The sequence below is a fragment of the Mobula birostris genome, chromosome 26, assembly GCF_030028105.1.
Source record: "Mobula birostris isolate sMobBir1 chromosome 26, sMobBir1.hap1, whole genome shotgun sequence".
In the NCBI taxonomy this organism is placed as follows: Eukaryota; Metazoa; Chordata; class Chondrichthyes; order Myliobatiformes; family Myliobatidae; genus Mobula; species Mobula birostris.
The window spans coordinates 46,895,309-46,908,535 of record NC_092395.1 but is presented as its reverse complement, the minus strand read 5'-3'; the positions used below and the strand labels follow the sequence as shown (position 1 = coordinate 46,908,535).

General features: G+C 42.2%; 1 protein-coding gene across 1 annotated transcript in view; it reads right to left on the bottom strand.

The window, feature by feature from the left end:
• The window catches only part of ankrd24 (ankyrin repeat domain 24), a 90,994-nt gene extending 81,028 nt beyond the window's left edge, over nt 1-9,966 (bottom strand). Inside the window, exon 1 of the mRNA XM_072244359.1 lies at nt 9,810-9,966. Coding sequence (XP_072100460.1) covers nt 9,810-9,966 — 157 coding nt within the window. The remainder of the gene's footprint in view (nt 1-9,809) is intronic.
• Nucleotides 9,967-13,227: the final 3,261 nt, after the last annotated feature.

The window sequence follows — 13,227 nt, the reverse complement described above, 5'->3', positions numbered from 1 at the left end:
AACTACAGATAGTCATGGACTCTGACCCAAATACAACAAACAACAGCCCAACTTACAATCTGCACAAATTCCTTTTTGAACTTCAACAGGATACTGATTCATTAATATCCAATTTACTGGCAGCCAGGACCTATTTCCCTTTGGCCATTGCCCGCTGCCATCATGTTATGAACAGATGCATGATATTATTGGACTGGCTCTCTCATGTTCGTGATGGCAACATCTCGACAACAAAATGAACACAGGAAACAAAAGCAAGTAAATGGCAAAACTGTGAGAGCCAAGATGGTTTCCAAATCTCTTCCTCAAGCTTTTTCTCCATCACTACAGGATCAAATTCAACTCCTTCACCTCTTGAAAAAAATGCTGCTCTAGTTTCAAGAGAGCTTATTTTCAGTTCTTCCTTCTCTCTCACTCTACATACTTTTTGATATATGCTGAAATCAAAATGTCAGCAAATGTGGGGGAAAATAAGTTGCCTGCCTAAGATCAATTGTAAGTTATAAAGTCATCATTTATTCAATAGATATTTCTGAAGAAAACTGAGAGTGAAATGCCATTACGTCTTTTAATTGACTTACCTCCCACTGTATGGGGAGATTATTTCCTGATTTAAAAGTAATCCACCTCACTGGAACAGGGCCAATTCAGTGTTAGTGGAATACACACCAAGAATTTAAAAGTTACTTACCATGGCAGTCAGATCTTTGTTCCTGTCATGTCCAGCAAAGTTATCAGTGTCACAGTAAGGGAGAGCACACAATTTACAGCAAGAGGATGAAAACAGATAGCCTCCACTGTTATTACAGTTCTACACAGGGCAACTATTGATGAGGCTGTACTCAGTCCATGCCAATATTTCATATCATGCTGAAGCTCTAGGAAAAGAGGAGATTCTTGCTCCGCTCCTGCTTGTTTGTTTTCACAGGTAATTGTCACTTGCTATTTAAAGATACATTTCACAATGAGGTTTGCCTTTATTTAGAGAGGGAAGAATCAAGATGCCGCCTGTGTAATCATATCATACAGGATTGGGAGCTGGGTGCTCAGCCTCTCAAATCTGATTCCTCATTCATGTAGGTTAACAGTTCCCAACCTTTCTGAATGAGATCCCTACATTCAAACATCAGAGTTCCCCTATAAGCCAAAAGTACAAACACTAGATAGCCATAAGACCCTAAGACATAGGAGCAGAATTAAGCCATTCGGCCCATCGCGGCTATTCCATCATTTCATCATGGCTGAACCATTTCCCCTTCAACCCCATTCTCCTGATTTCACCCCGTAACCTTTCACACCCTTACTAGTCAAGAACTTATCAATCTCCGCTGTAAATATACCCAATGACCTGGCCTCCACAGCCCCCGCAGCAATGAATTCCACATATTCACCAGTCTCTAACTAAAGATCCACACTTCCTCCTCATCTCCGTTCTGAATGGATGTACCTCTACTGAGGCTGTGCCCTCCAGTCCTAGAATCCCCCACCACAGGAAACATCCTCTCCTTATCCATTCAATCTGGGTCTTTCAAGATTTAATAGAGTTCAATAAGATTCCCCACATCCCCCATTTTTTCTAAATTCCAGTGAGTACAAGCCCAGAGCCATCAATCACTCCCATACGACAAGTCTTTCATTTTCGGAATCATTCTCATGAACCTCTGAATCCTCCACAATGCCAGCACATCCTTTTTTAAATGTGGTCCAAAACTTCTCACAATACTCCAAATGAGGCCTCGCTCATGCGTAAAAAAAGCCCCAGCATGACATCCTTGCTTTTATACCCTAGTTCTCTCAATATTGCATTTGCCTTCCTCACCATCGACTCAACCTGCAAATTCTATACAAGAACTCCCAAGTCCCTTTGCACCTCTGATTTTTAAAAATTTTTCTCCCATTTAGAAAATAGTCTCTGCTTTTATTCCTTCTTGCAAAGTGCATGGCCATACACTTCCCGACACTGCATTCTATTTGCCACTTCTTTGCCTATTCTCCTAATCTGTCCAAGTCCTTCTGCAGCCTTCCTGCTGCTTCAACACTAGCTGCCCCTCCACTTATCTTCGTATCGTCCGCAAACTTGACAGAGCCATCAATTCCATTATCCAAGTCACTGACATGCTATGTAAAAAGAAACTGTCTCAACACCGACCCCTGCAGAACACCTCTAGTCACCAGCAGTCAATCAGAAAAAGCTCCCTTTATACCCTCTGTTTGCCTCCTGTCAATCAGACAGTGCTCTATTCATGCTGGTATTTTTTTTCCTGTAACACCACAGGTTCTTGTTAAGGAGCCTCGTGTGCGGCACCTTGTCAAAGGCCTTCTGAAAATCCAAGTACGCAACATCTACTGGTTCTCCTTCGTCTATCCTGCTTGTTATTTCTTCAAAGAATTCCAACAGATTTGTCAGGCAAGATTTTCCCTTAAGGAAACCATGCTTTGGCCTATTTTATAATGTGTCTGCAAGTACCCTGGAATCTCATCCTTAACAATCAACTCAAACATCTTCCCAACCTCTGAGGTCAGGATAACAGCTCTATAATTTTCTTTCCTCACCTCCCTCCCTTCTTGAAGAGTGGAGTGACATTTACAATTTTTCAGTCCTCCTGAAACATTCCAGAATCTAGTGATTCTTAAAAGATCATTACTAATGCCGCTACAATCTCTTCAGCTACCTTTTTCAGAATCCTGGGGTGTTGTTCATCTCATCCAGGTGACTTATCTACTTTCAGATCTTTCAATTTCCCAAGAACCTTCTCCCTAGTAATAGCAACTGTGCTTACTTCTGTGCCCTGACACTCTCAAACTTCCAGAATACTGTTAGCTCTTCCACTATTCAGACTGATGTCAAGTACTTATTCAGTTCATCCACCATTTCCTTGTCCCCCGTTACTACCTCTCCAGCATCACTTTCCAGTGGTCCAATGTCTATTCTCACTTCTTTTACTCTTCATATATCTAAAAACATGTTTGGTATTCTCTCTGATAATATCACAGACTCTCATTCAAAGAAGTGGTCCCAGGGATTACTAGGCCTATTGCTGAGGCAGCTGGCATGCCATCCAAATGTATATTTATTTACACTGTTGTGAACTTTCTACTCAAGTTACTTCAGTTTTATTAAGCATCATGAACCCACTGACAGATTCAAGCAGCAAAATGGAGACACAAGAGGCTGAACGGATGGCTATTGTACAAGTGCAAGATGATAGGACCAGGCAGATCAATAGTTCAGCATATACTAGATGGGCCAAAGGGCCTGTTTCTGTGCTGCAGTGTTCTATGACTATCACTCTAAGAGACTGCAGATGCTGGAATCTGAAAACAAATGAGCTGCTGGAGAAACTCAGAGGGTCAGCCTGCATCTGTGGAGGCAAAAGAATGGTTCACATTTCTGGTCATCATGCTACACCAGGACCTGTCCTGTCCCTACCCGACATCTCAGGCATGCCTTTGCCTCCACAGATGCTGTCTGATCCACTTGCTATTTATTTTTTTGCTTCATAGAGATAAAAATTTGGGAAACATTGGCTTAAATCATGAGCAATCGGTGTATCCTGATCCAAGACAAAAGAGTCAACCTCAATTCTGAAAAGTAGCACATTCGCCTCCCCGATCCACTCTCTGCCTCACACCACTATCCTGCTTGGAAGTCTCAAGAGCAATTTAGTAGTGAAAATAACATCAATGCCACTGTGCTTCATAAAGGGCCTCTCACCTTGAAATTATGTACCTTAGCTCTGGATTCCACTACTGAAGGAAACATTCTCACAGTCTACCCCTTAATAACTTTAAACATGATAGTGGGATCACCACCATATTCGATGCACAAGGGAAAACATGCCTAGTCTATGCAGTCTGTTCTCCTCCAATGCCTCACTGCACCCTGCCAAGATTACTACATCTTAAAGGAGAAGTTTGTATTGAGTCTCTTAAAGAACTTTAAGATGGGTGAGTACCCAGGGCCCGATGGGATATACCCCAGGTTATTGAGAGAGGTAAGGGAAGAGATTGCTGAGGCCTTAACCAATGGCTTTGTGTTCGCCCTTGCCACAGGCATGATCCCAGAGGACTGGCAAGTAGCTAATGGTGTTCCATTATACAAGAAGGGAACCAGGGTTAATCCTAAAAACTATAGACTGGTGAGTCTCGCGTCAGTGGTTGGGAAGTTACTGGAGAAAATTATCAGAGACAGGATTTATGAACACTTAGTGAACCAAAGCCTAATGAGGGAGAGCTAGTATGGCTCTGTGTGGGGCAGGTCATGTCTGACTAATTTGATTGAGTTTTTGACAATGTGATGAGAGTGACTGATGAGGGTAAAACTGGGGATGTTGTTTACAAGGTTCTTAGTAAGGTGTTTGACAAGGTCCCTGATGGGAGGCTCATCCAAAAGATTAAAATGCATGGGATCCATAGTGAATTGGCTGTTTGGATTCAGAACTGACTGGCCCATAGAAAACCATGGTGGTCGAAGGAACTAATCCTAGCTGGAGGTCTGTGATGAGTGGTGCGCCACAAGGATCTGTACTGGGACCTCTGCTCTTTATGATGTATATAAATGACCTGAATGAAAATGCAGCTGGGTTTGCAAATGATGTAAGATTGGCGGTGCTGTGAATAGCATAGAAATCTGGCAAAGAACATAGGATATAGATCTGTTACAGAAATGGGTAGAGAAATGCAAGATGGGATTTAAGCCAGACAAATGTAAAGTGTTGCATCTTGGACAGTCAGATGTAGAGAAACTGTTAAGGGCAAGACCCTTATTACACGGATTAGAGGGCATATGCTGTAAAAAGAGGTTGGACAAACTTGGGTTGTTTTTCCCCGGAACAGTGAAGGCTGAGGGGAGATCTGATAAATGTTTACAAGATTATGAGAGGCATAGATAGAGTACACAGACAGTATCTTTTCCTTAGGGTTGAAATATCTAATACTCGAGGACATGCATTTAAGGTGAGAAAGGGTCACTTCAGAGGAGATGTGAGCGGCAAGCATTTTTTTACACTGAGAGGGGTAAGTGCCCGGAATGTGCTGCCTAAGGTGATGGTAGAGGCAAATATATTAAAAAATTTTAAAAGACGTTTAGATAGGCACACGAATATGAGGATATGGCAGAAGGGATTAGTTAGGTTGTCTATTTGATTACTAATTTAATTGGGCTATCATAACATTGTGGGCTGAAGGGCCTGTCTGTGTGCTGTACACACAAGATGCCAGAGGAACTCAGCAGGCCAGGTTCCGATTTCCAGCATCTGCAGATTTTCTCTTGTCTGTCCCTGTGCTGTTCTATGTTCTTACATTCTCCCTAAAGTGCAGAGGTGCAGATTGTTGATATGATAGTGCCTTAGTTGAAGGGAGAGGAAGGCATGCTGTTTGGGGGAGTGGGGTATTAGCTAGATCTTCAAGAATTAAGAAGGAGGAGGTGGGTCAGAAAAACAAAAGGTCAAGTATTCTTGTTACTAAGGGGAGAAGACAGCAGTGAAGCGAGGAAACATGGTGCAGCAGGACAGATCCAGGAGAAGCGTTTGAATAAAGGGTAGCAGAGACTCAAAGATCTCACTTCGTTTCTCCTACTTAATTCTCATTTCTACAGGTTGAATTTCATTGCAGGGAAACCTACTCCGGGAAAGTTGCACTAGGAAGTTTTCTGTGGCGAGAGAGAACTTTCATAAACAATGTATAAAGTGGGGTATATATTGTGTGTGAAAACCACTGCGAGGGGGAAGAGGGATTTCTGGTTTAATGAATAGCATTTTTCATGATTTCCCTGTAAACATGCTACACATACTACTGTACATCAAATTCCGAATGTACTTAACCGTGATTGATCTCTCCCCCTCCAGGTCCACAATCCAAAGAATATGGTCAAACATCTTTTCACAGTGATAAGAAAGGAATTATAACAACTGAACTTAGCCCGCCCTAACACCCCCACCCAACCTCACCTCCCCCTTGAGTAAAGGTTAAATTCAACCACCCTTATAATGCCAGCTGTGAGTCTGTTGGGGTCATCTATTATATCCAGTTCCCCCGGTTTGGCTCCTCGACATTGGTGAAACTCTACATATTTTGGGGGACTGCTTCATCAAGCACCATTGCTCTGTGTCCACCTCAAAAGGCCGGATCTCCCGGCGGCTACCCATTTCAATTTGACTTTCCATTCCCATTCTGACATATCTGTTCATGGCCTCCTAAACTGCCACAGCGAGGCCAAACTCAGGCTGGAGGAGCAGCACTTCATATTTATTCTGGGTAGCCTCCAACCCGATCACATTGACATCAATGTCTCTAATTTAGACAGATAGACAGAAACTTTATTGATCCCAAAGGAAATTATGGTGTCACAGTGTACAGATGTACACATACAGTATCAGAAGTTAGAAAGAATAAAAAAAACCCTTAAAAATAAGATGTACAAAGATTTCCAAGTTCACACTGATAAGATGGTAGTGCAACAATTACTGTAATATTATACAGTAATGGGTGCACATTCACACCATACAGATAAGAAGTGATAGTAATATTGCACAGCATTGCAGAGTGTCCATGATAGCAGGGTGTGGTAAACAGAGCTAAACAGAGCTCTGGCAAACAGAGGTTAATAACAGTCCAACAGGAGGGGGTCATCACCTCCCTGGCTAGGTTGACTCATTACAGAGCCTAATGGCCAAGGGTAAGAATGACATCATATAGTTCTCTTTGGAGCAGCATCATTGTCTTAGACTATCACTGAAAATACTCCTCTGTTCAGCCAAGGTGGCATGCAAAGGGTGAGAAACATCGTCCAGAGTTGCCAGGATTTTCCGGATGGTCCTTTGTTCTACCACAGCCTCCAGTGTGTCTAGTTTGACACCTGTAACAGAGCCAGCCTTTCTAATCAGTTTATCGAGCCTGTTGGCATCACCAGTGTTGATGCCATTGCCCCAGCACACCACCACATAGCAGATTGTACTGCCAACAGGCTGGTAGAACATGTGAAGCAGAGGTCTGCATACTCCAAAGGACCTCAGCTTCTTCAGGAAGTAGAGGTGACTCTGGTCTTTCTTTACACAGCTTCTGTGTTTACAGTAATTACTCCCCCATCCCCCTCTTTTCTTTTTCTGTTCCTCATTCTGGTTACCCTCTCGCAACTTCTCTTCTCACCTGCTCAGCACCTTCTTCTGGTTCTTCTCCACCCTCCCTTTAATCCATGGTCCAGAGATTAGAGATTAGTTTTATTTGTCACATGTACATTGAAACATACAGTGAAATGTGTTGTTCTGCGTCAAATCAAACCAACAAGGACACTGCTGGGCAGCTCGCGAGTGTCACGAAACTTCCTGCACCAATATAGCATGCCCACAACACACGTCCATTGTCCTCTCCTATTAGATTCCTTCTGTTGCCCTTTATCTCTTCCATCTTTCACCTCCAAGCTTCTTACTTCATCCACTCACCAACCATTCCTCTCACCTGGTCTTACACCTGCCAGCTTGTACTCCTCACCCTCCCCCTGCCTTCTGATTCTAGATCTGCCCATTCCTTTCTGGTCCTGATAATGGGACTTGTCCTGAAATATTGACTGCTTTGATGCATAGATGCTGTCCAACGTGATTTTATTCATTTTGCAACATACCAGAGTAAACCCTTCCTGACCTTCGAGCCGCACCACTCCAGAAACCTCACAACCTGAATTAGCCCTCACATAATCACAAGACAATTTACAACGACTAACTAACCTACCCAGTATGGCTTTGGACTGCGGGAAAAAACCACAGCACCTGAGGAAAAGCCACGCATTCCACAGGGAGGACGTACAGAGACTCCTTACAGAACCGCACTGGAACTGAACTCTGAATTCACCGGAGGCTGGTGGGGTGGTAGGTGAGGACCAGGGGAACCCTATTCCTAGTGGGGTGGCGGGAGGATGGAGTGAGAGCAGATGTACGTGAAATGGGGGAGATGCGTTTAAGAGCAGAGTTGATAGTGGAGGAAGGGAAGCCCCTTTCTTTAAAAAAAGGAAGACATCTCCCTCATCCTAGAATGAAAAGCCTCATCCTGAGAGCAGATGCAGCGGAGACGGAGGAATGGCGAGAAGGGGATGGCGTTTTTGCAAGAGACAGGGTGAGAAGAGGAATAGTCCAGATAGCTGTGAGAGTCAGTAGAACCCAGTTCTCTTCCTCTTTCTCAGATAGGTAAACTTTTACATATCTACACTCTTTGTCCAGAGCTTCAATATCTACCTTTACGATATGACAAGAACACTGCATGCAATTATGCTATCCATGGCCTAGCAAAAGTTAGGCACAGGTTTAACTTAACTTTCCAGCTTTTTGTTTTCATCCCCCTAGAAATAAATACAAGCAACTTATTTGCTATTTCTTTAAATTTCTTTGCTAATCTGTCATCTGATTTCAGAGACTGATGTGTTTTCTCCGACTACTAGGACTCAGACTTAGTAAGTTAGTTTCAAGGTTTGTGAATGACACTAAAGTACAAAGCAGTACAGGACCTTTGGCCCATGTTGTTGTGCCAACCTTTTAACCTCTCTCTCACATAGCAATTGATTTTTCTTTCATGAATGTTCCTATCTGAAAGCCACTTAAATATCCCGAATTTATCTGGCTCTATCACCACCTGGCAGAGTGTTCCATGTATCTATCACTCTCTGTGTAAAATGTTACCTCTGACATCTCCCCTATACTTCCTTCCAACCACCTTGAAGTTATTCCCAGTCACAATAGCCATTTCCACCATAGGAAAAGGTCTCTGTCTATCCACTTTATCTATGCCTCTTATCATTTTATACACCTCTATCAAGTCACCTCTCATCCTCCTTCATTCCAAAGAAAAAGCCTGAGCTCGCTCAACCTTTCTTTAAAAGACATGCTCTCTAATCCAGGCAGCATCTTAGTAAATGTGCTCTGCATCCTCTCTAAAGGTTCCCCATATTCTTCCCATAATGAGGCAGGCAGAACTGAACACAAAACTCCAAGCGTGGTCCAACCATAATTTTATAGAACTGCAATATTACCTTGCAGCTCTTGAATTCGATTCCCTGACTAATGAAGGCCAACACATAATATACCTTCTTAACCATTCAATCTCTTGGGCTGCGACTTTGTGGTATCTATGAATGTGGATCCCAAATTCCTTCCAAAGTGAATCGCTTACACTTTTCTAGATTAAATTCCATCTGCCACTTCTCAGCTCAGCTCTGTATCCTATCAATGTCCCACTGTAACCTAAGATACCTTCTACACTATCCACAACACCACCAAAATTCGTGTCATCTGAAAACTTACTAACCTATCCTTTCACTTCCTCATCCAAGTCATTTATAAAAATCACAAAGGGTAGGTGTCCCAGAACAGATCTCTGCAGAACACCACTGGTCAACAACCACCAAGCAGAACATGCTCCATCTATACAATCCTCTGCCTTCTGCTGGCAAGCCAATTCTAAATGAATGCAGCTACGTTTCACTGGATCTCATGCCTCCTGATGTTCTGACTGAGACTACCACGCAGAACCTTGTCAAATGCCTTACTAAAATCCATATATACCACATACATGCTCTGCCTTCATCTATTTGCTTTGTCACTTCCATGTAGAATTCAAGCAGGCTCATGAGGCATGACATGCCCCTCACAAAACAATGTTGACTGTCAGACTGTGCTTTTCCAAGTGCTTATAGATCTTCTCTAAAAAGGCTCTCCAATAGGTTTCTCACCACTGAAGTAAGACTCACTAGTCTATGATTTCCAGGGTTGTCCCCATCACCTTTCTTGAACAAAGGAATAATATTTGCCACCCTCTGATTATACCTTTAGCCAGTGAGGAAGCAAGCACCAATGCCAAAGGTGCAGTGATCTCTTCCCTCACATCCTTTAGTAGCCCAGGTAATACACTGTCCAGCCCCTGCGACTTGTCTATCCTAATGTTTTCCAAAAGTTCCAGCACATCATTTCTTAACGTTTGCATGCTCCATCATATCAGCCTGTTCTGCACTGATCTCGCATTTGTCAAGGTCCTTCTCATGAGTGGGGCTAGTTAGTGGTGTAGTGGCATCAACACATGAGCCACATGGTCCTGAGTTTGAATCCAACCAGGTCCCAACCTGGGCAGCAGCAGTATCTGCATGGAAGGAAGGCCTGCAATCTACTTCCATATGTTGCCACGGAAACCCTATGGATAACTACACTATCCATAGGGCTGCCATGAGTTGATGACGACTCGGCAGCACACAACAACTCTCACTAGCGGATACTGAAGCGAAGTATTCATTAAGGACCTCCCCTACCACCTCTGACTTCAGGCATATGTTTCCTCTTTTATCCCTGATCAGTCCTATCCTCACTCTAGTCTTTCTTTTGTTCTTCACATATGTGCAGAATGCCTTGGGTTTCTCTTTAATCCTACTCGCCAAAGCATTCTTGTGTCCCTTTCTAGCACTCCTAAGTCCATTCTTAAGCTCCTTCCTGGTTACTTTGTAACTCTTTAGAGCCCTTTCTGATCCTTGCTTCCAAAACCTTGAGTAAGCTTCTTTCTTCTTCTTGACCAGATGTTCCACATCTTTTGTCAATCACCCTACCATCCTTTCCCTGCCTCAATGAGTCAATCCTATCCAGAACCCCATGGAAGTACTCCCTAAGCAACCTCCAATTTCCCTGACGACAGCCATTCCCAATTTATGCTCCCAAGTCACTGCCTAATAGCATCATAATTCACCCTTCTGCGATTAAATACTTTCCCCTACTGTCTCCAAGGCGATGGTGTTGTCATCACTGTCTCCAAAATGCTCACCTGAGAGATAAGTCAACTGATCAAGTTGGAAGTATTAAAGAAAATTACAAACGCGATTTGAGAAATAATTATAAATAAATTTGCAAAACGTCAGAAGTATCAAATAACTTCAATATACTGTAGATAACTAAGATAGTGATTTTCGTTCAGAGGTCATTATACATGCAACCCTCAATATTACCAGTGGTTGCATTCCTAGAAAACAGTCCATATTCCAATTTTCCAAAGTGCAAAGCTTTATTATTTGTATATTTGTCAAGAAATACAAACTGTGAAAATATAATTTTGTGCTTACTTACTTTATTTTCCATACATTTCCTTGAGAGAGTGTTCTACTTTGTATCTCAATTTTTTGGGCATTAATTTGTGAATTCTGCAAGGCCTAATTTCCATTAATCAATTGGCTGCAATACAGGGATGGTCTATACTTGGAAATTATGTACCTGTGTAGTGTATTGAAATATGGGGGTCTAAATGCAGATCTCTAAATGTAGCAATGCTGGTTAATTAGGCTAATTAGTAGAGGCTCTCGAACTGAAAATTAGAGCAGTCACACAGAGTACTAGCACAATTGTAAAGGATATTGATGTACTGGAAAAGGTATAAAATAGATTTATTAAAATGATACCAGAACTAGATTGGACAGGCTAGCCAAACTTCTCTGGAAATAAAAAATATGAGGGTCACCTGATAAGTCACTGTGTGCCTATTAACATTACCCGATCCACAGGTTGGCTACATTTGTCTCCAGCAGCAGCTCGGACCATATACCCTGCCTCTGACTGACAAAGCAACAAACAACAAAGGGCTTTTTAGATAACAATGGCAGGATCCACATCTCAAAGCAGTCAGGTGTTAGGCTAAACCTACCCTTAGAAATGATTTAACAGCTAACCCTAAACCTTGATCTCAAATCCGCTTTCATGGATGGTCATGGACTACCTCAAGAATGGTTTGACAAGCTCCTCTCTACAAAATGGTTTGTCTGTCGATTGAGTTCCAACCCCAAACATTTTGACCTCAAACTGAGTGACACAACTAGCTTATGAAATGCAAAAGGAGTTTAAGGTATCAGTGCTGACATGAAAAAAAAATTCAACAATAGTGGAAAGCTAACAAAAAAGAACCATATTTTTGAAGCATTAAAAATAATTCAATAACTAAGAAATAAAATAAGTTACAAAGTAACACACTTAAGTCATTAGAACATTATTAAAGTGATTCAATATATTTAAATACATCAATGCTAACAAGCAAGCCTATTTAACCTAATTCTAAATTGTACCTAACATGAATCACGCCCATCTCCGTCGAAGAAAACAGGGCTGTTGAACCTGCACCAAATCTAACCGCAGATAGAGCTGGTGAAACCTACAGGAAATTGATTTCTCATTTACAACTGGGAGTAGAACCATGTTATTGCAAATGAATCCAGTAGGAAACTCCGGAGGAGTCTATTTATTCAGAGACAGTTGAAACGTGGAATTTACCTCTGCAGGGTGTAATTGAGGCAAATAGTACTACAGAGAATAATGAATCAGATTAATGTGTCACTACAGCAAATAGGTAATGATGATTGACACAGACTCGGTGGGTGTAGGGCCTATTTCTGTGTTGTCTTTCTCTTGAACTGATAAAACTAATGATCAACCAGGCAGCAGTAAATTCTGGTTTATAAATTTCTGACTACCTGTAGCAGGCACCTCAAGGCACTTTGAAGCAATATTCCCTCTATTTATTTTTACGGCTGTGTGGACCAACTATTGCTCTCAGCAGGAATTTTTACATGGCCTGAAAATTGCACAACACTTTAATAAAACATTATATAAAAGAAAATTCCAGCTACACAACAACAAAGGCTACATGTGCGGGAGCATTTCAGTTACTATGCAGTGCGCAGTTTAGAAAGGAAACTGGTCAGAAGTACCATAGTCTCTACAAGACTCCTCCAAATTTACTGGAAACAAATCAGTGCTCATCTCCTCTCCCAGAGCAGTATCTCCAGCACAGAAGTCCCGATTACACTCAGTCAATACCACTGAGCAGACCAGGTTACTCATGCGTGCAACACCAGACTGAAAAACAAAAATCTATTCCATAAAAACCATAGAAACTACAGCACAGAAACAGGCCCTTTGGCCCATCTTGGCTGTGCTGAACCATTTTCTGCCTAGTCCCACTGACCTGCACACGGACCATATCCCTCCATACACCTCCCATCCATGTATCTGTCCAATTTATTCTTAAATGTTAAAAAAGAACCCGCATTTACCACCTCGTCTGGCAGTTCATTCCATACTCCCACCACTCTCTGTGTGAAGAAGCCCCCCACCTAATGTTCCCTTTAAACTTTTCCCCCTCACCCTTAACCCATGTCCTTTGGTTTTTTTCTCCCCTTGGCTCAGTGGAAAAAGCCTGCTTGCATTCACTCTATCTATA